General features: G+C 36.9%; 2 protein-coding genes across 14 annotated transcripts in view; one reads left to right on the top strand and one right to left on the bottom strand.

Annotated features, from left to right (window-relative positions):
• Window positions 1-285: 285 nt before the first annotated feature.
• CAMK2D (calcium/calmodulin dependent protein kinase II delta) overlaps window positions 286-25,108 on the bottom strand; it is a 315,365-nt gene continuing 290,542 nt past the window's right edge. For 10 of the 12 annotated variants that reach the window (XM_027600484.2, XM_027600483.2, XM_027600478.2 and 7 more), the window contains 5 exons: window positions 11,316-11,391; window positions 7,277-7,371; window positions 4,840-5,068; window positions 3,373-3,468; window positions 286-2,210 (listed from right to left, as the gene is read on the bottom strand). In XM_027600484.2, coding sequence (XP_027456285.1) covers window positions 3,402-3,468; window positions 4,840-5,068; window positions 7,277-7,371; window positions 11,316-11,391 — 467 coding nt within the window. In that variant the 3' untranslated portion in view covers window positions 286-2,210; window positions 3,373-3,401. Of the gene's footprint in view, window positions 2,211-3,372; window positions 3,469-4,835; window positions 5,069-7,276; window positions 7,372-11,315; window positions 11,392-25,108 lie in introns of those variants that run through there. The other 2 variants (XM_027600481.2, XM_027600487.2) reach the window with 2 other exon arrangements.
• On the top strand, window positions 19,854-21,224 carry LOC113925845 (archaemetzincin-2-like). Of its 2 annotated transcripts, none has more exons than XM_027600488.2 (2): window positions 19,854-20,277; window positions 20,319-21,224. In XM_027600488.2, exons 1-2 carry the CDS (start codon window positions 20,049-20,051, stop codon window positions 21,170-21,172), a joined length of 1,083 nt encoding a protein of 360 aa, XP_027456289.1. In that variant the 5' UTR covers window positions 19,854-20,048; the 3' UTR covers window positions 21,173-21,224. The 2 variants fall into 2 exon arrangements, with proteins under 2 accessions (XP_027456289.1, XP_027456290.1); XM_027600489.2 differs by having other exon boundaries at window positions 19,854-20,252; window positions 20,294-21,224.

Here is a 25,108-nt window from a genome sequence, read left to right on the forward strand (position 1 = left end):
CCATTGAAGGATGGATTGGAGGACATATTTAGAAATTTTAGGACTCTTGTTTTTAACTACTTTGTTCTCAGAAAAATTTTCGTAGCAGAGTCTGTTATTTTGTACATATAGTAAATTGCTATTACCAAGTATATTCTTAAAAGGAAGCCTAGTTCAAAAACTTCATCTTTACATCAAAGGTAAATTGTTATGAACTAATGAGACCAGAGCAGGACACATGGCTGTTGGCACTGGCCAGCAACATGCATGCATATAGTACCTCAAGAAATAAAGATGGACACATTGTCAGCAGAAATCACAAATTTATTAACTCTTAAATATATCAATCAGTCATTTACCATTATGGCAAGAAATATATACAGTGTCCCATGGTAAACTGCAGTGTTTCAAAATTATAGAAGATAGTAATTGTGTAATTCAGTTGTGGTGGAGAGAACAAATCACAATTTCCTCACATCTTAGTGAGGAAGACAAACTTGATCTACGGTAATACTTCAACACCACATGCTAAGTTAAAAGTGTAAAAAAAAAAAACCCACTCTATACCTATTATTTTTTAAAATACATGTATGCCACGTATAGCCGGTTCACAAAAAGGTAAAAGAAATCAAAAAGGGAAAAACGAGGCCATTACTTTTTCACAGATCTCATTGGCAGGTTAACATGGCTCAATACATTTACTGTATATATTTATTTTAAATATATATTTTTTAAATCGTGTAATTATCAGAAAAGCTTCAATCCATCTACCATACATCCACTAGCAACAATATCTAAGGTGATTAGTCATCAACACAGAAAGGTGAAATGAGAGAAAGAAGGAGGGTTGTTTAGATTTTTTGCTTCTGCTTTAAAAATAGGTGTCTGAAGATTGTGAGTTACTATTGTTAAAATAACGCTGATGAAGATACCATGCACTTTATAGCATTTCAGGGAAGAGAAACAGCCTTACAGGAGCTGAATAAACAAAGGAGAAATGAGAAGCACAAAGAAAGAAAATCTGGGCATTTCCCTTTTCTTTTTAAACTGGAAAATCCTAACTCCTCACAGGGAGATAATGTTACTGACACAAGAGAGAAGCTAAGAGCACAAGCCACAGAGCTCAAGTTCTAAACACTTATGAGAATGGAAATCACTTGCAGGCCTCTCTGACTTTAGAAAACCAGCCAGCGGTGGTGGAGCAGGAGGGGCCCCAGGCACTAGGCAGAACTAAGCGCATGTGCACGAAATCCTGATCCACTACACCTGGTATTCTCCTTGCCAGTCCGTGGGACACTAGGAACCTCACTGCTTTTACCCGAAATTTAAACAATTCTAATACTGCTGATCTAGGATCCCTATGTTCAAAGTGGAGCCGAAGCAGAATTAATTAGAAACCTTTACAATCTTAACATTTTTGTGGGTCCTGAAGATGATCAAAAGTGCTAGTTTAGTTACCTCCATTATGCAAATTTCACTTTCTGTCTCGTAGTGTGTGAGAAAAGACAGAAGAGGATGGAGAAAAGAGAGCACATATTTGAGAAAGGAACACAAAACTCAGTGAATTCACCAGAAGTGTGAATGTATCTTAAAGTGATCACTCTTAAATTATGTGAATTTTTCCAGTTTACAGTTTGACTCCAAACAACATGACTTTAGAGGGCAGCAAACCAACTGATTCTCGCTTCCACATTCATGAGTGATTCTGGCCACATACCAACCTACTTTAATTGTTAGCAATTTCAACCAGGATCACACCAGGAAACTGAAGGTGTGTGTATATATATATATATATATATATATATATTTTTTTTTTTGCTTTTTGTTAAACAAGCCAAAACTGATTAACAGCAAAGAGTTTTAAAAATGTATGGTTTCTCTTACAAACTGTCATTCAGAGAAGAATTTTGAAGTCTCTTATATCTTGGCATAAACAGAAACTTGATGAATAGGTTGTACTTGGAATATTGTGGAATTTTTTTTTGTCTGACCTCCCCCTACAGTTTGCCAACAGTAACTGAATTTTGCATGGAACATCCCCATAGTTGAAGTGTAAACAATGTATAGGAAGGAATATATGACAAGATGGTGCATCACATATGCATTACATGTAGGACCTTCACAACTTCATGCACTCAGAAACATGCATGAAGAGGAGGAGAGGACAGCCCACGGTTACCATCCAGGTGCCTTGAGAACAAGAATGCAGAGGTGGCACTGTTGATATTTAGCTGAAAGAAAGGGGGGGGAGTGAGAAATAAGTTATACTGTTTTACAAAATTGTTTTGCCAAAGATGTGACTAGGCTAGTTTTATAACTCAGCCAAATTAATAGATCGAAAATACAGTTGTATAAAAGATCTTTGCTTGTGATCATTAAGAGATGAAATACACAATGTTAAACAGAGACAATATTAAAATAGGAAACTATTAATTATCGGCCAACTTGTCCACACAGAGCTAAGCTGAAAATAGAAACAGGAACCCAGGCTTCAATCACATTATTGAACTTAATTATGCATTGTAAGCATTCATGTTTACTAACATATAATTTTGTTGGAAGAGATGAAAAGTTTAAGTGCATTCTTAGCTTTTGTCATTATTCTTAGACTCCTTGGGAAGTTAAACCTAGAAGTCCATTTAATGAGGAATATAGCCTCAAAAGTAGGGAAAACATATTAATTGGAGGTCTCTTTTTTTTAATCCAACAGCAGGGAGCACTATTTCTTTAAAAGCTCTGACAAGGTTCAGTGCTTTGAGTGGAGGAGATATTCACAACATTAGCACACATATCTGAATCCTAATCCAAGTTAAGAAATAAATCTTAAAAAACACTGGCGTGAATTTAATTATAGTCAACTTTCAATTATCCTCTGGAATTACCCACTATGTAAGTTTTAAATTTCAGCTTGACTTCCACTTGTGGCCTATCCTCATGGTCAAATACCATTATACTCAGTGAGGCAAAGCAAATTAACTTATATATGAACCTTAGGAAGTGTGTAACACAAACTACTACCTCTAGAAAAATAGACACCAAAAAATCCTAGAGCTTGATTTGATTAGGTCTGGATAATTGAGAGTTGTCTGAATTGACCCAGACTGGACTTTCGATGCAGGAACTCCAGGGTATCTTAAAATGCCAAGATCCATACGCTGAAGGGAGGCTCTTCTCAGCACTTATTACCTTTAAAACAAGGGTTATGCTACAAAATGAGGCCAAACATTAGACTCAAGAGCTCATGCAAAAATGCTATAAGTTTTTGAAGACCTTTTATATTTTCTATCGAATATAATGCAAAAGATAATATCCTTAAAGGGAAGAAAAACAGCCATGCAGCTTTTTAGTCATTAGCTCCATTCACAAAGTATCACGGAGCAGGATTTTACTTACAAGACCCATATGTGAATGGTTTTCAGGCCTTAGATGTTTTGCCACAAAGAGGTGCTTCCTGAGAAGTTTTCTTTCCCATTTGGAATACAGGATGGCCTATTAAGAGAAGCCCCATTTAAGCCACCTGGCATAAAATGAAGTTTTCTTAAATAGGCTCTATCCCATAAATACTTCAGGGAATTGTAGAAAACCCTAACCCTATAGTACTGTATGAATATAACCCCTTCCATATTAACTGGCAATTAGTGCTGTACCTCTTTGGGGTAAAAAAAAACAAACAAACATGGGTGTCTTCATTATTCCTTTTGTCATTCTCTTAATAGGCTGAAATTCATTCTAAAAATAATAGCTAGCTTTTTTTCCTTCATCTACTTTTTATAAATCCAACAGTGATACATAATTATTAAGGCTATAGAGAAGGCCTTTGAAAACCACTGTGGTACATTATTAAACTAAGAAATTTTGATAGATTCTCTGGAGTTGAATGGCTGTTTGTATAAATTTACTCCCCCATCTTACTCCCCCAATATTACAGGTGATCCTGGTGAGAGAATTTGGAATGAGATCAGCGGTGGGCCAAACTTCTGAGTCTAAACTCCCCTTCTTGTTTTCATCTCATCCCTTCACTGAGCAACCGTATTTCCCATTAATAATCCCCTTTGCTTCAGTTGGAGCCAGCCTTCCTTACCCATACTCCTCTACCATATGAAACTAACATCCTGACATTGTTGTATCCTTCTGATATACCTTGACTCTCTTCCATTTGCTCCAGGTCTCCAAAGCCCACTTGGAATGTTGGACAAGGTCTTAAATGATATCTTCTACACAAGGTATACTTCCAAACCGTTAACAGTTTGCTACACTGGTCATTCATTCCATTCTACTCTGAAGTTATGAACCTCATAGTTTTTCTTTGGTATCCATGGTAACTTGCTTTCTAAACTAGAATATAACTTTTACCTTGTATTTCATCTGGTACAAGTTAAGCACCTCAGGGATATACAATAAATATTCATCTAATTACTGACCGGAAGAGCAGACATAACATAGGAGGAAGACCCTGAGATACCTGCTACTTGTATTTTAAATGTTATAACTTTCTTCTAATATCTATAACGTAGCCCAATAGATAATCTATAAAGTTCCTGACATTATATTGGCCATTTTAGAAACTCTTCACCTTCCTCTGCCAATTGTGACAATGAAGTCACAAACAGTTTGCCTCATTACATGATTTAACAAAAAGAAACCCGCTTGCTAGGGTATCCTCCAGTTTCTACTGTGTGTGTTTCAACTCACAAACAGCTGGTCTGATCTTTCTAGAGTTAGTGTTTTTCCTTGAACATTCCCACCAGTGTAACCACTAGCATTAAATAACATATATCATATTATTAACAATGGAATAAGTAAAAAAACCGCTGACCATGGGTATATTAACAAAGAAGCTGACAGCCTGGAAATATTTACTTGATGGGTACTGTTGGCGACCCAGAGCGATGAAAATGAACATTCTGCCACTTTCCATCCCGGCGATGCCACACACGAGTTTCTTCTGACTGCATTGTCTTTGGCATCCCGCTGCCATCCATGTACTGCGTGAGCCTAATGTATGCTATGCAGGCAGCATCATCACCTACCAGGTGTACATGGGGGTTCAGGATAATTGTGTGGATTGGTTTATTGCTTTTGGACAAAGCTGAAAGAGAATAACATGAAAAACAGATCTCAGTTTCTACATAAAGTAAACCAAAACCAATAGCTTCACCTGGGACCAATGTATGGAATGCTATTCATTCATTCAACTATGAATTGTTTGCACTAATCGAGTCCCTGGCACTGTGCAAAATATAAAGGAAAAGAGAAAGAGCAAAAGTAGATATGCATTATTTTCTGTGTTTCCCTTTATACAGAATTTACATGTCACTCTGGAAACTATGGTGGGGGAAAAGCTGAAGAGATGTATTTACTTATAATGGTAAGTGGTTAGAAGCCATGATACAGATAGAGAGGGAGAAGGCCTGGCCCAGGTGCAGGGAGCAGGTGACAGGATATCCTGTGGTCTTGTTCGTTTTTGTTAGCTGGTGAAGTACATGGGACAAGGGAAATACATCAAGTATCGGGTGGCTCAGTTGGTTAAGCGACTGCCTTCGGCTCAGGTCATGATCCTGGAGTCCCGGGATCGAGTCCCACATCGGGCTCCCTGCTCGGCGGGGAGTCTGCTTCTCCCTCTGACTCTCTTCCCTCTTGTGCTCTCTAACTCTCATTCTATCTCTCTCAAATAAATAAATAAAATCTTTAAAAAAAAAAAATATGGAGATAACGGTTTCCGAACAACAACAACAAAACCGGCCATAGCATGAATTTGTTTCCCCCCTCTCATTCTGTGACTCCTTTACTTCGCAGAGTCCATTCCATGATAGTCCAGTGGTGGTCATCCAGTAAAAATCCAAAATTTGGTTATTGGTCATATAGCCTGGTACTGATTCTCTAGTTCATTCTTTGATTAAGCAGCCCTCCCTAGGCTCCAGCCTTTGGTGTTTTGACAATAGCTACACATTCTAATTATTCAATGACCAAGAGATGTGAAGATTTAGCACAAATGATGATGTCATTCTTTTAGATCACTAAAACAGGCTGAACTGTTTTTACCTGTTGTCCAAACCTGCTTCCTATTCTCAAAAAAGATCTGAGTAAATTACTCAGTTCCACAATCATATACAAAAGAATATCTCATTATGAAGAATATGTATTTATGGTAAGTAGTGATATAGAGTTTGTTTTGAAGTAAGTTAAATATTTAATGGATTAATTATTCTTTTACTAGAGATGAGATGGTGTCAATGGGAGAATCAACTGAAAGAAACATCATGAGAGAGTGAGAAAATTTACTGAAGCTTTGTTAAGGCCAATTTACCACATAATTCTTTGTTTGCTTGCAAATGCCCAGTGAATATAAAAAAGGTAATTCATTAAACACAACTTAAAAATCCATGCCAAGGCACACATTCTTGTTAATGCTTATAATTACTGGAAGTGAGCTTGATTATCCTAATCATTACTACACTTCTTAATTTACCAAGATCTCACTGAAGAAGGGTGAATTCACTCTATGCATCATGCAAACAAAACACAATACCTAGTCTTTAGGTGTAAGGAAGAGGATAAAAGGATTTCTGGGTTACTTTTTTTTTGATGACCTCAAGGATTTCTGCAGGAGTTTCTTTTGGGTGGCTGTTTCCTCTGAGACCACTAAAGTTTTTTTTTTTTTTAAGATTTTATTTATTTGACAGAGAGAGACACAGCGAGAGAGGGAACACAAGCAGGGGGAGTGGGAGAGGGAGAAGCAGGCTCCCCGCTGAGCAGGGAGCCCGACGCGGGGCTCGATCCAAGGACCCCGGGATCATGACCTGAGCCGAAGGCAGCTGCTTAACCGATAGCCACCCAGGCGCCCCAACCACTAAAATTCTTTTAATGGCAACTGAAATACTTACCTGATCACTCATCTTCATGTACATTTTACTTTGAAAATGAGCACTAAATATGCTTGAAAGCACTCCTTTATGTCAAATATTCTGACATGCTATGGTGTCTTTTATTTTTTCATATATAAACTGATTTTTATGAAAACTTACTTTTTTGGTGATTCATTTTACAGCTTATATCATACATTTACTGGGACCTATATGGGGTAGATTACCTTTATCAACATTACCTTTTATAAATCAACTAGTTTTCAAAACAAAACTTTTATACTTTTTTTTTTAATTTCAAAAACAAAATTTTATGATGCAAAATGCTGGACTAAGGTGAAAATTCTCATTGCAGAACAAAGAAAACTGAAAATCTGGGAGAAATTCAAAGAGAAGTTGGAAAAGGCATGTTATTAAATTTAGAATAAATGTACCATTTTCAAAGTAGAATCGGTGAAAGTCCATCCCTTCCACTAAATTACCCAAAGCTTCAGGTTCAAAAGCAGTAAGGCCTGGGTCACAGATTTTTCTGTAGGGACAAAAAAAAAAAAAAAACACACCAAAAAACAAAAAGAAAAAGACAGCAACAAAACAAAAACATAATTAAAATAACCAACACATGAGTTAATATATTTGGTTTCACACATATCCACTCTTATTTATCAAACAGTGAAGAAGTCGCTTTAAAAAACACTAAAAATATAAAATTTATTTCACAGGCCTTGGCAAGGTGGGTTGAGGAGCAGATGTCAAAAAAGCATTTTTACAGAGAACTCTGATAGGGACAAGAGCCTATAGCAAGTTCCAGCAGATGATAATCTATACTACTTTAGGAATTTCTTTTCTTAAATTTCTACTTTTTTATATCTCCAAGGTGAATTTTCTAGTCTTTTTCCAGTTTTTCTCTTATTTTTTAAATGCTGTCCAAGTCCAATACACTCTCCAAGTCCTACAAAACCAACTTTTTCATTAAATAATTTGGAACAATTTCTGACACCTTCTACATTCATGTCCAATATCTATATTATTGATTTGACGGCATGTGTCACATCCTATACTTCCTGGAAAAGCTGTATTCAAAGTTTATCTAACTTTTAAAATAAAATTAATAAAATATACAAATTAGTTTTCTTTTTAATCCTAGAAATGTAATTCAACAAAGATCTGCAACATTTTTAAACTTTCTTTGGAGAAACTTATTCAACAAAGAATTGTTAAACATGTAGCAGATATTTTTTGAAACAATTATAATGCAACATTTATGACTGGAATAGAAATAAATACAAAGTGCTTGAAAACCAGATTACTTACATATGGGACAGGGAAGATTTAAGAGAAAAAAATGTGAGCTGGGCTTTCAGGAATAAGTAGGAGTTCTCCAAGTGTGTGGAAGGTGGTAGGAAGGAGGAGGGTAGCAATTACAATGACACAGTAGTGTGAGAACATAGAGTGTGTTTGGGGAATGACGGTTAGTTGCTTGATCTGGTGAGCACTGAGTATGTATGTAAGTCCATGGAAACATAAAGGGGGAGACAGTTCCTTGGGCCTGTGGTGATAAAGGTAGGCCTCTCAGAGGAAGTGATAGAATATCCTAGATTTGACGAATTAGTGGAAGTTTACAAAGTAGATAAAAGGATTTGGGACTATTTTGGGGCTGCATCTAAAACATTCCCCATTTAGGAGACACAGCATTTTAACTGTTCAACAGAAATACAAGTTTCAAAGGCCAACTCACTATGGTTCTTCGCAGTATTGTTCTTAGAACGTGGAACTGATTTTTTAAGGAACAATTTTTAAGTAGAAAATAAAAATTAAAAAACAAACCAGTGATGATTCTTTGTCTGTGTGTGTGTGTGTGTATTTTTTTTTTTTAAAGAGCCTTAAAGGCAGGGCTGGCAGGGGTAGTGGGGAGGCATTTTACATTTTGCCTTAGACTTGCCCGTGGGCAGGTACTTCCAAGCTCAAAGTCAGATATATATATAATCTCTTTCTAAGAGGCAAATGGGAGGAACAGTGTTCCTATGGTAACAGGAATTTATTCTGTCAGGGGCTATTACTTCCTCTATAAATATGACTTTTGGTTGTCAACATCGGTGAATCAAAATTTTTTACTATCTTATATTGGCACTAAAATCATCTGAGAATCTCTGTACCACGATGGATCTCTTTACCTAACCATCAAAAGAGTCAGTATATCTGAAAACCTGTTCGTCTGTTCGTTCTTTCTCTCTCCTATGTATATATGTATTTATCATCTGTCATAGGCTTTCAATTAATAAAGGATTCACAAAGCTGCCACTTGATGTGTGTGTGCACATGCTCTGAACAGGTGTTCTAAGGACTTCACCACGGTATCCTACCATCCAAAAAGCTCCCAAACGGAAGGTCCTGTTGGAATATCCCTGGGCCTGAGAATGCAACATCAGGCCAGATTACAGGCCTCCATAGGCAAACTGATGTGATTCCAAGGGATTGCATTACTTAAAATACCGTACATTAAACTGTTGGAGAAGATAGGAAATATCCCAGTTTTGCCTGGCTACCACCACCACCAAAACACACTTTTTACTAATCCACAGGAGAATGCTATTACATATATATACATACATGTGTGTGTGTGTGTGTGTGTATAATATGCTATTACCTATATATATGTATTATTATGTATTATGTATTATTATGTATATATCATATATGTATTTTCATGTTTGGAGAATACTATAGGTCTAATAAAGTCATCAGAAAAGAATAAAAGAGCAGGTTCTATGGCACAGACTTCTCAGCTGTTTAAAAGGGAACTCTTGTCTGAGTTTTCTTTTAAACTCCATATCATACTATTTCAAGTATTTATTTTAAATGTTAAATAGCTGATACAAATACACATGTGTATGCATGTGTTTGCATCTATACGCACATACACAATTTATAAGAAGCAATCTTGGATTTAATTCTTACACTCAGTTACTCTCTTCCATATTTAATATTTGACTATCTGTAACTGATGATAAAAGAAATACCTGACATAAAATTGGGGAAAAAAGAAAAAACATCACACATAATTGCGTTTCCCAGAGGCAATGTCCTTTTATCCTTTTTAAAAACCATTTGGGCATATCTCATTCCACTTTTAATGCTTTTTTTAAATGTAACTGAAATAATTATGTACATCATAATTACATCATAAGCATTTCACCAGAGCGCTAGAAACTGCATAAACATCTACTGTACCAAATTCACCACATATTACTTACTGGTTACCTTAATGTTGGACTGATGCTTCCAATTTTTCACCATTATGAATAATGTTTTAATAAATGTTTGTTTATAATTTTTATCCATGCTTTAGATTAAAAATCCATACCATGTTGAATTTTTATAAGTAAAAAGAGGATTAAAACAATGTGAAACTTCATAATTGCTTTCTGGTATATAAGAAGTACATGTCCCCTCTAACCCCTGACACCACCACTAACCTAAAGGTTTGCCTCTATTTATACCCCACCCAGTGGTGGAGGAAAGTCCACAGTCCTGCAGGATCTGCACCTCTCTGGTTGTCAGCAGTTCTTATCCCTGCTGATCTGATGGACAGAAAATGCTCTTGCATTCAATTTTGCATATCTTGGCTTTTTAAATTTTTTTGCTTTTTTTTTTTTTTTAAGTATACAAGTTTTATCTATTTGGGTAGCCTAATCATTTTATCTTATTTGTGATTACTTCCTCTGCTTTTAAACTTATAAAGATCTTTCCAATCAGAAATCAAATTTAATCTCTTTTTTGCATTTAACTCTTTCATTCAAGAGGAACTCACCTGTATGGACTAGGGGAAGGCTTAGACTGATTTTTATCTTCACCCCAACAGCTAACTTATTGACCCACATACTTTGTGAAATAAGCCTTCATGCCCTATTTATCTGAATGCTTTATTTTTATTTGATTGGAGTGATTTCCTTTATATACCCTATGATCCAGTAGTTTATAAACTAAGCATTTGTACCTTCCTTCAAATAAATTGTTACCTAAGAAACAAACTCATAAAAGAGACGAAGATAAAGTTGAGGTGTACTGGCTGAAGAGGAAGAAGGCTGCCTCACGTTGCCTCCTGCTCTCTCTCTGTGTCCCAGCACCTCGACAGAGCTGCGAGGCAAAACATTTCTTAAACCAAAATGCCCTTTTTTGTGTTTGCTCTCATGGGCGCTCTGCCTGGAATGCCTTCCCCCTATGGAGGGGCTGGTGATTGTGTCTGTGCACTGACAGAGGAAGCCCCCGTCCTCCCATCGCAAGTCTTGTCTTAGCTCTCTAAATCCCAAATTTATTTCTCTCCTGGGGACACTTAATTTATACCTTGAAATAATGCTACTGTTGATATCAAACCTGGGGTTAAATATACATGAATTCTGGTACACTGAAGAATGCATTCACATAGAAAATATTTTGTCATATGCATGAAAGCAAAATAAATGTGCTTCTACTCACGTGTAAGCTTCAAAGTCTCCATTGTTGATGGCTTCGATCAGTTGTTCAGTGACTTTGATAATTTCTTGCTTTCGTGCTAAAGGCAAAGATAAGAGTATTTTATATGGCTTTTGTCCTTTATTCTCACAAAACTCTAACAATACTGCTATTTTTCTTAAATGGGGTAGTACTATTTAAGACACACCCTTCCCTGAACCATGGTGTTATTCTCTCTATATAATCTTGCTGCTCATAGCACAGAGACCAGCATCATCTACTTCTTTTGGGAGCCTGATAGACACACAGATTCTCAGGTCCTACTCCAGACTCACAGATTCAGAATCTGTATTTTAACAGGACTTTAGTCACCTGGAAGTTCAAGACTATATTTTTTTTAATAAGTTCTCATTACCTTTATCAATTTGAGTTTGAAAATGTTTTTCTCTTGAACATTAACAAATGTCTATCTTCAGAGTATAGATGATCTTTTACATTGAGACACTTTATATAATTATTTTTTACTGTTCAGCCCAATCAACTCTACAAAAGGGGATGCCAACACTGTAATTGCCATCATATTTAGACAAATGGCCTTCAGTAAACTGTAAATTGGAAAACCAACATATGAATCAATATGTAGACGTAGGCAGATAATTAGATGGAAGCCACCCTGCAGAGATGTCAACTCCAACACCAAACATGCTTTGTTTCTATATATACCTCACAATTGGTAAAATTATTAATAGTTGGCTTGGCTCAAATCCCACCTATTCAGTAAATTCCTTTCTGATTACATCTGCAAATGTTCTTTGCCTTTTTTGAATGCCTACAGTGTATCATTCACTTGCTAATTAAGCATATGCTATATACCATGACACCTTCTTTAGTTTAATCATTACTGGTTTTAAATTGTTATTAAACTTTGTTTACTGTGTAATTGCCTTTCTACTAAATTAAAATCGCTCTGTGTGTGTGTGGCGGGGGGGGAGGGATGCTACTTTTTTTGTATCCTCTGAGTTTTATTCCAATATCTTTAATAAAATAGATGCTCAATAAGTTTGTGAATTTGATCAGCTGCTATTAATGATAAACTTTTGACTTCAGAATACTATTCTGTTACTAATGAAATTAATGCACAAAATTTTTAAAAAATTTCCCTGAGCTTTAAGAACATTGTGATATTTCCTTAAATCACTGGAAATAAACTGGGAGTCACAAAAAGTTATATCCCTTCTATCTTACTGAAATTGCTATTCATCATAGAAAAAGCTTGGTTTTAGTTTGTTATTGATTAAAGGCTACCAGTATGGATTTTTAATGAAACTGATCTTCAGTAAATAGGTTTTAACCACAAAATTAAATGTTCACGTTATCCAGGTTATTATATTCCTTACTTTAAATAAATATCCTGTAAACCTAACTTGACTTGATTTATATTAATATGAGACTACCCTAATAAAATATGATTTGTCCATAGAATGGTTGCTAATTAAGTCAAGGTTGATAATATAAAAAAAAAATCACAATATAGGTTAGGTTTCATATTTAGTTACATAATTTAATTTATATTAGGAAAAAAAGAATATAAGGTTTCTTAGCTCCTACACACACTTAAAACATTTTTTTGCCCTTGTTCATTTGATTTATGAATATAATGTATCCAAGCATCCAAAACATACTGACACAAGTAGTAGCAGGGAATAATTCTGTAATAGAGATGCCGCCAATGGCACATTTTAGCTTAATTTAGTTCAGCAATAAGTGATTCATCTGTCTCTGGCCTCAACAGTATGAACATTTGGCAAAAATGCATGACAGCTGACCCGATTCTGGAATAGAAAGGACATTGGTGAGACAGTGCTCAGGAAATGAGATTAAGAAAGTGTGACTACCAACACTTCCTCCTCAATATTAAATCCTTGTTTAAAACTAATAAATTTCTTAGTTTGCTACGTAAAAAACTAGAGTTTAGAAAATGTCAATTTTTAAAAACAAGAAGGGGGAAAAATGAACATAAGATCAGTGCCCTTTGTAGAGCTTCATTAGGCTAAGACAGTTTATAAAGGTCACCTTCTGAATTTTCCAAAAGTCTCTGCATTCCCTGATAAGCAAAATATGGAATTAAAATATCAGGTGTGTATGTATATGTGTGTGTGTGTGTGTATTTGGCATCCTCTGAATACCAAAAGTTTTTCCACCCTTAACCAGCACTTTTATATATATATATATATGGCCATCTCTCACCCTCTGAATCACTGTGGAAATACTTACTAGCTCTTTAATAGTTTACATGCTACGACTGGCTTAGTTTTTGTCCTACGTAATGAAAGCAACACAAATTCCCTTCCGTCTCAGCTCTTAGGCTCAGAAACAATGGTCCTTTAGTTGGCAGCAGAGCAAGTGGGAATTAGTGACAATGCTTCTGTGCTGCACCATCATAAAAACAACATGACTATCTTGGCTTCGGAGGAGCCTGGAACTCAGAAATCTTGAGAGTGCTTATTTCCCTGGGGAAAAGGAGCGTGAATGAGTCACAGGCAGCACATGACAGCTGACTCTTTAAAGGAAAGCAGAAGTCTGGAAATGAATCATTTGTACATAGTAGTCTGCTGTGGTTGAGACTATTGCCACAGTGACCTACAGGAAGAGTGAGGTTTTGGTGCTAGTTAGCTCTACTTTTCAGCAGTGAAGGTAAAGGACAATCACTATAGTAGCTAACTGGATGACTAAGATCTGTAGGAAGGGGCCCCTATCATCTGGCCTTCCCTCTCAAAAGATTAAGTAATGACCACTCCAGAAGTCAAAGTGGGGACAGTTTGTGATGTGTCACTAATTAACACTTAAGATGAAGGAAGAGTGTACCGATACAGCATCCTCTGAATACCAAAAGTTTTTCCACCCTTAGCCAGCACTTTAATCACAGAGAACTGATTACCCAGTAGCTTTATTTACAGAATAGAGGTGCTCAAGCCTAAACCCACAGGTCCCAAAATAGCTTCTGGGGATTCCAGGTTCCTAGGGGAAACGCAGGAGAGAAAAGTAAGTAGGAGAGATGCTCCAGATCCTGAGTATAATTGCTTCCCATGCAACTGTGCAAAACAACTAGGAACATGTCCATGTTCAAATTCATATCTTTTTGGCTCTTTCATTGTTCTAAAGAGGCCTGGAAGGGTAAGATAAGAGTGTGAATGGTCCCAGTGTTAAAAACCAACTAACCAAACAAGAAACCCTGGGAACTGAGAATGATTACATAATAAAATGATGGATTTCAACATTTCTCAAACATTAGCAGGTCTTATCTCATCAGATCAACAAGGATCAGATGTGATCAACAATGCTCTGAGATATGCAGACAAACATTACCTGTTTAACAGGTAAGCACACAGATTACAGGCACTGCCCAAAGGCACAGTGTTTGCTGATTACTCCTTCCCTCCATCCTGAAAAACTCTCACTTCTTTCTTGCTTTTCTTACTAATTATGTGGTCACATGATCTCACTCTCATTTGCTGTTATCTTTTTCTACCTGGACTTTAAATGTTTCCTTTTAAAGGTTCAATCTGAGGCCCTCTTCTCAACACACACTGTATCCCTATGATCCTGTCCACACCAGTATTTTATATTGCCATTTATGTTCCAATGACTCCGGCATTGCTGCTTCCTTTTTTTTAGTCCTTTCCTTCAGATCTGTGTGTCAATGCCTATTTTAGAATCTTCATTGGATATCTCAAATGCATCTTTAACTCAACATATCCTAAACTGAGCTTATGAACTTCTATCCCCACAAATCTATTTGCTTTTCCAGGGATCATCCTCTTGGTAAATGGCATTATCCAGTTGCACAACCCAGAAAGAAACCTGAGAATCATCTTTGACTCCTTCACCCCACCCACCCTATCTAATTTTTCAATATGTCTTACATATTAGTTTACTACTTTCCTTCTTCACCACCACTCTGCTATAAGCACCCATCATTTCTTGTCCAGAACAAGTATCCAGAGACTATGAAATCTTCAATAAGACTAGACTCTGCCCATCTCACCAGACCCATTCAAAGGCTCTTTTACTTTATCCTCTCCATTCCACCCATATAGCCTACTCTCAAAATTCAAAATGGCCATGCTTCCTTCTATTGTCAGCCCTTCATATATATTATCCTCTCTTCTTGGAAAACTGTCCCCCATCTTTGCTTCTACTTCCTTTATCAGATCTCAACTATTATTTCTTCCAAAAAGCCTTCCCTGACCCTCATTTTAGGAGGTCTCTATGTTTTAAATTCATACATATCCTACAACTGCTATTTAGTACACATGTATTTACATATTTATTTGTGTGTATTTGACTACACTTTCTCTATTTGTAAACTCCACAGGGGCGGATCCCTCACCACTGCAACCCAACATCCAGCAAAGTACATGTTTAATAAATATTTGAATGAATAGTGGTCCAGAACAAACTCAAGCACTTTCTGACTCCCAATCCAGCGGCCTTCCCAACATACACATTTTTTAGTGATGGTCAGATAGCCTTTAAAAAATACACAACTGATAAATGGAAACAATTCAGATATAAAGAAGCATGTCTTACTGCTTACTGATGATGAAAGAAAACACTCTTCAACTTGTCTAAAACTAAACACCAAATTTCTTTCTCTTCTTGACTTGCCCACTTTTGCTAATGCAACCACAATTTTACCAGTCTTGTCCTCATATTCTGTCCTCCACAAGTCATATAATTTTTCATTACCAGCTATGATGATGTTTCCTAGGGTGTATCCTCAGCCTCTTCATCTTTTTGCTTGTTTTTGGCAATCTCATTAATTCCTCTGGCTTTGACCATATAATGAAGACTGCCAAAGTTCTATCACTAACCTTAAACCTTTCTAGGCTCCAAGTTCATATTTCTAACTGCATCGTAACACCTCCAGTTACCCTGGCATTTCAGACCTAATGGGGTGGCCAAGAAGGACCTCAAGTATCTTCCTTGCAAAATCTGCTGCTTCTCTTATATCACTCATCTTGGATAATGATGACATAATCTACTCAGTTGCCCAAACCAAAAGCCTTGACACTTACTTTTCTTTCAATTCTTCATATAGCTGATCACCAGTTCCTCTTCACTCATCCAGATCTTTCTCAGATTCATTTCTTCCTCTTTAGGCTAATGCCACTACTCTGATTCAGGCTTTTAGACGTTCCTAACCCCTCCTGCTCCAAGGTCACATCCCACACACTCCCACCATCCACCCTCATTGTTGCAAAATCATCTCTACAGAATGAGCTAACTGTGCCCCTCCTCCACTGTCTAGAAGCTGAGCCAAAGCTTCTTTGTTCTTGAAAGGTCTTCCTCCTTTATTTTGCTAGCTTTGACTCTTGACACTTCTTCTTCCCCAGGAGTCCCACATAACCTATTCTACAACTCCACCAAGGGCCTCACTCTTCCTCAACTGGTCCTGGCTCTTTGATAATGCTGTGCCTTTCCTCTCACTATTTCTTCTGTCTGGAAATCGTCAATATTCTGCTCCAAAGTTATCTCTTCCTTATAGCCTTTTCTAGGCTCCATTTGCAGCTTTTTGGTTGTATTGCAGTCCTCCTAAAGCATCATCACAGGATGTTCATATATCTGCCCAGGACTTGTTCGTTTTCTAGCTTCAACACCTAGCACTGAGTAAACGTCCATAAATGCATGCACATATGAATACAAAGACAGGGTATATAAAATATTATTTACATTTTACATTTTGAAACATTAATAAATGCCAAGTATATAGGTGATGATGATCATGTCTGATAGTCTGAATGCTAACTGAAAAGGCACTCATGGATCTTTCATATTTCAGAATCAGCAGGGGCCATGGTATTTTAGATGCCAGAGTAATCTGTATAGGCCTAGTAAGATAAACCAGGCGTATCTAGTCAATGTTTAAACTTGTAATTTCTTTTCAAGAGAATTTAGTGCAGAGAAAGATCCTAGTTATTCAAGCTTGAGCTTTTCAGTAGTTATAGATTTTGGATTAACCAATTTGCTGAAATTAAACTACTTGATAAGAAACCTTATTCAGGAGGCTATCTGGCCTACTATGACACTCAGACTAGGAAATGAACTGAATTTATTGACACAAATTGATCTTTACTAAAATGTTAGCAGAGTAACAGACACTGAAATCTTTTAGAGAACTGTGCCTAAAGGTTACTTATTCAATGATCAAAAGTTGCACAATTAAAATTATAGCCTTTTAAGGTACATTAGCTTATTAGCAATTCTGCTCACTTAAAAAAAAAGATTTATTTATTTGAGACAGAGAGAGAGAGACTGAGGGGAGAGGCAGAGAATCTCAAGCAGACTCTGCTGAGCTGGAGCCTTGTGCGGGGCTCCATCTCACCACCCTGAGATCATGATCTGAGCAGAAACTAAAGAGTCAGACACTTAAACTGACAGCCACCCAGGTGTTCTGCTCATCTACTTTTTGCCAATAGTTATAGTTCTATTTAATTTAACTTCTTTCTACATTTCTCAGAGGTATTGGGCACCTGGCTGTCAGAGGCTTGAAGGACAGGGGGGTTAAGTGACTTGCTCAAGTCATCCAGCAAAGTCAGAAGCTGTGCCAGAGCTGGAGCTTTATTTGGCTGAGATATCTGTTTAATTCACTAATCTATGTTCCTTTCCAGCCCACAGTGCCTAATTCAATATTTTGAAATCATAAACTTAAATGAACCACCTAACTGCCTTTGAACTTACTCTGGCAAGGTGACTGACTGCTTAATTACTGGGCCAAGGCTGTAATTAATTATTATACCAATTTCACAAAACTGGGTGCTCTATGGTTTTATTGTCTTTTTCCATGCTGCCATTAACAAAAATAACTCCTAGGAATAGCTATTATCTTAGGCAAATATACAAATTAGAATCATTTTCATGCTCTTGATAGTTTTATAGAAAAAGGTGCCTATCAACTCAGCTGTTTGGCATTTCCTATGCAATTAACAGCTTGCTTCTTAGTGATTTCATTTTTATTTCACTAGCTTGATGTATTAACATTCAGGAGAGTAATTTCCATTATTTTGGCTTTTAAAATCAAGCCCATAGAAAATTTTAGATTTGACTGGTTTAATCTATAATATTTTATTCAAATTAAAACCTGGAAATTACCAAATTTCTATTCAAGAATTGTAAAGCTCACTTATCCAGAAGCCACTTGTTCAGTAAGTCAACTACTCACCTCTTACTCAAAGCCCTCAAAATTAAAAAAAAAATTATCCACACCATCTTTGTACTTTGCTCTATAAAAACTATTCTTAGTTTCAAACCATGAAATGTTAATTGGGAGAAGAAATACTATTAATCTTAGCCCTGTTAAGTTGCTATGACCTGACAATAAATTATTAACAAATATTTAAAAACAGAAAACCCTAGCATTGGGATCATTTAGTATAAGTGAAAATAGGATTACATTTTAAAAAAAGTTTGTGAGGATGTCATTGGGTAATAAAGTATGGCAAGGTCATTCCTAAAATGACTAGATCTAAAAAAGAAATAACATATTTACTATTTTTTTTAAAAAATAAGGGATGTGTATTTAGAAAGATTTTCATTAAAAATGGCTTAAGTAAAAGTTTTAGAGTTTAAAAAACTATATGTGGTTATATAGAATATTTGCTTATATGAAAGTCTAGCCACATTAAAAGCAACTGAGTAACTGTTCTACCCTCAGCTGACTTATAGAAGCTAGAAATAGCACAACATTGTGGAGACCATTGAGTATGTTAGTATTTTTTAAAAGATTTTATTTATTTATTTGAGAGAGAGATGGAGGGAGGGAGAACACAGGGAGAGTGAGAGGGAAAAGCAGATTCCCCGCTGAGCAGAGAGCCTGATGTGGGACTGGATCCTAGGACCCTGAGATCATGACCTGCCCCAAAGGCAGAAGCTTAATGGACTGAGCCATCCAGGTGCCCTGAGTATTTTAGTATTAAGATGTGTCTGAATTAGATAGGTGTGGTAGCACTTCCAGTTAAGAGTTGATGACATGGAAGAAAAAGATTTTAAGAACTCGTTCAAAGATTCAGATCAACTGCTTGAGGATTAAAACTGTAGTCTCTTTAATAATGTGCGTTGACCTTGAGGGCATTATGCTAAGTGAAATAAGTCACACAGAGAAAGACAAATACTGTATGCTTTCACTTATATATGGAATCTACCAACCAGACAAACAACAAACTCAGAAAAAGAGATCTGATTTCTGGTTACCAGAGGCAGTACTGGGATAGGAGAAGGAGGAACTGAAGGAAGGTAGTCAAAAGGTACAAACTTCCAGTTAGAAGGTAAATAAGTCCTAGAGATGTAATGTACAACATGATGACTACAGTTAACACTGTTGGATGGTACATGTGAAAGTTGTTAAGGAAGTTGATCCAGGGGGCGGGGGCGTCTCCAGGGAGCAAGGCCCTTTGAGGAGGCTTCCTCCGGGCGGAAAGACGAAGCGAGACTCCGCGGGGGATTCCCCCACTCCACCCCAGCCAGGGACCGGGTCGCGGTTGCACGGGCCCCAGCCCAAGGGTGAAGGCGCCCCGCACAGCACTTTCCCGACCAGGCCCAGGCCCAGGCCCAGGCATGCCGGTCCTTGTAAGGCAAAAACTTCGATGGGAGCCTACCTCCCTAAAGAAGCCTTGTGGTGCAACAGCTGTTTGACGCATTTAGAAGAAAGAATGACATCCCTACAGAGGAACATGATGTGAATGGAAGAGACCTGTCATTATGCAAACAGTACAGCACTCTGAACAGACTCTAAAAACAGCTCTCATCTCAAAGAACCCAAAGCTTGTGTCACAGTATGAGCAGTTAGATACTGGCGAACGGCGTTTGCTGAACAAAGCCTTCAAGCCAGACAGTGATCTGTTTGGACCCATTACCTTGCATTCGGAATCAGACTGGATCATCTCCCATCCCGAGCCTCCCCAGGACTTCGAACAGTTTTTCAGTGATCCTTCTAGACTCCCCAGGACTTCGAACAGTTTTTCAGTGATCCTTCTAGAAAGGCACCGTCTCCAGAGAAGCGCAGTATTTATATACAACGCATTGGATCTCTAGGAAACACCAGAATTATCAGTGAAGAATATATTAAGTGGCTCAAGGGCTACTGTGAAGCATTTTTCTATGGCTTGACGGTGAAACTCCTAGAACCGGTTCCTGTCTCTGTAACGAGGTGTTCCTTTAGAATCAATGATAACACACAAAACCTACAAATTCATGCAGGGCACATCCTGAGGTTCCTAAAAAAGAAGAAACCTAGAGATGCCTTCTGTATTGTGGGAATAACAACGATTGATCTTTACCCACGAGACTCCTGGAATTTTGTCTTTGGACAGGCCTCTTTGACAGATGGTGTGGGGATATTCAGCTTTGCCAGATATGGTAGTGATTTTTACAGTTCACGCTATGAAGGCAAAGTGAACAAGCTGCAGAAAGTATCTTCAAGCGACTATTCCGTTTTTGATAACTATTATATTCCTGAAGTGACCAGTGTTTTGCTGCTTCGTTCCTGTAAGACTTTAACCCATGAGATCGGACACATATTTGGACTTCGACACTGCCAGTGGCTTGCATGCCTCATGCAGGGCTCCAACCACTTGGAAGAGGCTGACCGGCGCCCCCTCAACCTTTGCCCTATCTGTTTACGCAAGCTGCGGTGCGCTGTTGGCTTCAACATAATAGAGAGATACCAAGCACTGGTGAAGTGGATTGATGATGAGTCTGCTGACATCCCTGGAGTCAGCACGGGACACAGTCGGGAAGACAATGTGAATTTACCAAAACCTGTGGAAGCCTTTAAGGAATGGAAAGAGTGGATAATAAGATGCCTTGCTGTTGTCCAAAAATAAGGACCTTCACATAGGAGTAATTACAATAAACACCTTGCATATTACGCTTTCACTTGGATGCAGTACTTCATTAGAACAGACCGTTTACTGATTCTGCCCTGTGTCAAGTAACAGAATGGAACCTTCTTCTTTAAAGCACCTGAACTTTGAAATGAGGCTTATCTGGAATGCTAAAAACTATACACCTTCTCTGTTCTGTCTTAGTAGCCTGGTCCGTGGTAGCGAGCACATCATTTCCATTCTTGAAATATGTTTATGTCTCACAAGAGAGCTAGGACTAGCAGATAAGTAAATACAAAAATCGCTGTATGTGTCCCAAGAAAGGATTTCTAAGGAACATAATTTCCAGGGGCTGATTTTTGGTTCATTTCTTGGAAGAGGTGGTCCGCCTGCTCTAGATCCCTCATTTGTGGACTCTCCTTGCCAGGGGGGCTGCCTGGTCTCCCTTTTATTTGCTGGTTGTCCCCTTGAACCTGAAAGAAGCAATAGTTCACATGGGGTTTCGGCAGCTTATAAAATGTGACCTCTCAAGAATATTTACAAGTGGAAAAAAAAAAAAAAAAAGGAAGTTGATCCAGAGAGTTCTCATCAGAAGAAAAAAAATTTTTTTTTAAACATTTCTTTTACTTTCTTTTCTTTCTTTTTTTGGTATCTATTTTAGATGCTGAATGTTAACTAAACTTACTGTGGTAATCATTTCACAGTATATGTAAGTCAAATCATTATGCTGTATACCTTAAACTTATATAGTGCTATATATCAATTATATCTTTAAAAAAACTATAGTCTCCTGGCATTCAAGTTTATACTTGAATGATAAGAGAAGTACTAAGTTTTCTCAAGAAGTATCTCTTTCTTCCATTGCAGAACCAAGGTGACAAAGTTATTTTCTCAAAAGAAAATAGTCTTGGAAAAGATACAATGAGACAGAATTTTTAAATATTTGGAAAGTTGTTTTTGTTTTTTAAATTTTTTATTGTTACGTTAATCACCATACATTACATCATTAGTTTTTTATTTATTTTTTAAATAATTTTTTATTGTTATGTTAATCACCATACATTACATCATTAGTTTTTGATGTAGTGTTCCATGATTCATTGTGCATAACACCCAGTGCTCCACGCAGAATGTGCCCTCTTTAATACCCATCACCAGGCTAACCCATCCCCCCACCCCCCTCCCCTTTAGAACCCTCAGTTTGTTTTTCAGAGTCCATCGTCTCTCATGGTTCATCTCCCCCTCCAATTTCTCCCCCTTCATTCTTCCCCTCCTGCTATCTTCTTCTTCTTCTTTTTTTTTTCTTAACGTATATTGCATTATTTGTTTCAGAGGTACAGATCTGTGATTCAACAGTCTTGCACAATTCACAGCGCTCACCATAGCACATACCCTCCCCTGAAAGCGCCCGATCTTGTCTGTTTTGTTTTTTTGACATGAAGGAAATCCAGCTTCCCCCAAACTCCAGAGCTATAATGAGTCCAATTAACCTCTCCAATCAATTTTACATAGTATCAACTAAAAAAAGCATGTGTCTTTCAGGTCAAAAGTAATTGTCAAAGTATTAATGTTCTGTCCTTCAGTATGAATAGCCAGAAGAAAAAAAAAATATTGAGAACGGTTAAAAGACTGTGCAGTGATGAGAGTAGGCTTTTCCCCCCAATGGTTTCTATTGCTGTTGTTTAGCTTGATATTTTATTTTTAATAACGTATTCCATTCCTATATAAAAAGCATATAATTTGAATTTATCAAAAAAAATAGAATTCAATATATTCTTGGTAAGTTTATTTATAACTACACTTTCCTGAATAATTCAACTGGTAGATTTGTGAGTGCGCCCTATGATCAAGAATGCAAGAAAAGCTTAAGAGCATGTCCTCTATACTACGAAACCATTTTAAATCTTTGTTTTGCAAAAACCAAAAATAAAAAGCAAGCAAGCAAACAAACAAAGCCATACCAAAATTAATTGAAGTGTGATGTCTTTGAATTTGCTTTTAGAGAAAGAACTAGGCTAACTATAGTAAGAGTACACAATATTATTCTGCCTCCACATTTACTGAGCCCCAGCTGATCTTTTAAAGTCTTTTCTCCTTCTCTCCAGGTTCACACAAGCTTAGTCATATTTCAGTACTTCTCACACCAGTGTTGTCTCAGTAAGGCTGAAGTTAAAGCAGTTTTTTATCACCTACCACTGTATAGATATTTTACCTCTAAGAATGTCATTTCACTTTTTTTAAGTGTTAAGTACTTCTACTTGTCCCATTTTGAACCATTCTCTTTGGTGAAGCTGCTAAGATAACACAGCAGATCTTACTACCATCCAAAAATATGCAGCAGCATCTCCTGTCATTGTAATTCTATACTTTCTAGCTAACTCTCATTTTCAACAGCTGCAAAAATAGTAGCTTGTGCTTTCATTACAAAGTCTATCATTATCCAATCCATAGCTTCCAGAATCAATAAATGAGAACTGAAAGGGCAGATGAGGTCCAATGAAGTGGGAAGAGAGAGGCCAATTCACAAAACATATCACAGAATCCAGTTGCACTCATACATTATTCAAGAGTACTAGAGCATCTATAGTGAAACAAGTTTATAGGACAAATAACATAAATAAGGAATTTTTTCTTAATTTGGAAAATTAGGGAATAATGACAGACTCTCTTGATATCAGTTATATAATATAGTTGTTTATGACACTGTAGGTCCAAAGTCCAGAGTTCAGTGTAATATATTTGTATCTATATGCTTAACTTTGATGACCACTGTTGCCTTTTGAGATGCCAGACCACTGGATTGCAAAGGCATAGCTGCAGTCAGTCTGGATATAAATTTACAATGGTTTGTCACTACTTGGAAAAGTTACTTAGATTTAGAGGAAAATTACTTATATATACCTCCCACCATCAACACACACACACTCCCTCTCACAAAATGATGGAAATTCCTATAACTCTTCTGCTGTCCCCATGCATCTGACAGACCGCACTGGTAAGACTCCTAGGACCAAGAGTCATTTCTGTGGTTAGTTACTACATTTATCAAAGCTTAATTTGGAAAGGTGAAAATATCCTCTCAGACCAGAAGTTCTTAAGTGTGTTCTCATAGCAAATGTTTTTTATTCAAGTGATACCTCACACTGGCACTATATAACTAGTTCAGCTCTAGGATATTCTGTGCTAAATTCAGTTTAGGAAATTAATGTAAAAGTACTTGTTGGACTGTCTTGGCCAAATTTTACAAACCCAGTATGTTATTCTTGGTTTAACCAATGTGACCACAGTAATAATTAAATTTATGAGCCATATACTTCAGAACCTATTACTGTCATTCCCATTTATTCGAGGAAGTATTATAAATATAAATTATCATAAATTAACAAATTATTATAAAAATGTAACAGAGTGGATGCAGTATTTTTGAGTAGGGAATATTGTTTTGCCTTTATCCACTGAATTCAAATGATGAACATTCATCAAAGACATCATTCAGGTTATTTGATGAGTAATTAACAGTCCACATTTACAAAATTCATGTCTATATTATGTTAACTGAGATTTAGACAATAATAAGAATCTTCCATAGAGATTAATTTTGAGCTAAAAAGGAGATACTGACTTGGGAGTTCAGCAGGGCAGACCATTGGAAACAGCTTTAAAAATCATCTCTTGCACTTCTATGGGCAGATTACACAACACAACGGGATGAGAAGTGAGGTATAACTTAACACTGATAAGGAAATTCTTCAATAACTCACAACACTGCTCATGTTAGAAAATTCTAGTATAGACTCTAAGGATACCAACTCTGGTACAGAGATTCAGACATTTATTTATCCCAAACAGTTTTCTGCTTGTTTTATCCTCCATAACAAGTAAACACCACATTTCATTTTTTTATTAGCTCTTTATTTAAATGGTATTATTAAATCC

The sequence above is a fragment of the Zalophus californianus genome, chromosome 2, assembly GCF_009762305.2.
Source record: "Zalophus californianus isolate mZalCal1 chromosome 2, mZalCal1.pri.v2, whole genome shotgun sequence".
Classification (NCBI taxonomy): Eukaryota; Metazoa; Chordata; class Mammalia; order Carnivora; family Otariidae; genus Zalophus; species Zalophus californianus.

Coding starts and splice junctions, on each gene's coding strand:
- LOC113925845 (XM_027600488.2), top strand. CDS start 20,049: ATGCAAACAGTACAGCACTCTGAACAGACTCTAAAAACAGCTCTCATC. Junction 20,278..20,318: donor CGAACAGTTTTTCAGTGATC/CTTCTAGACTCC, acceptor TTTTCAGTGATC/CTTCTAGAAAGGCACCGTCT.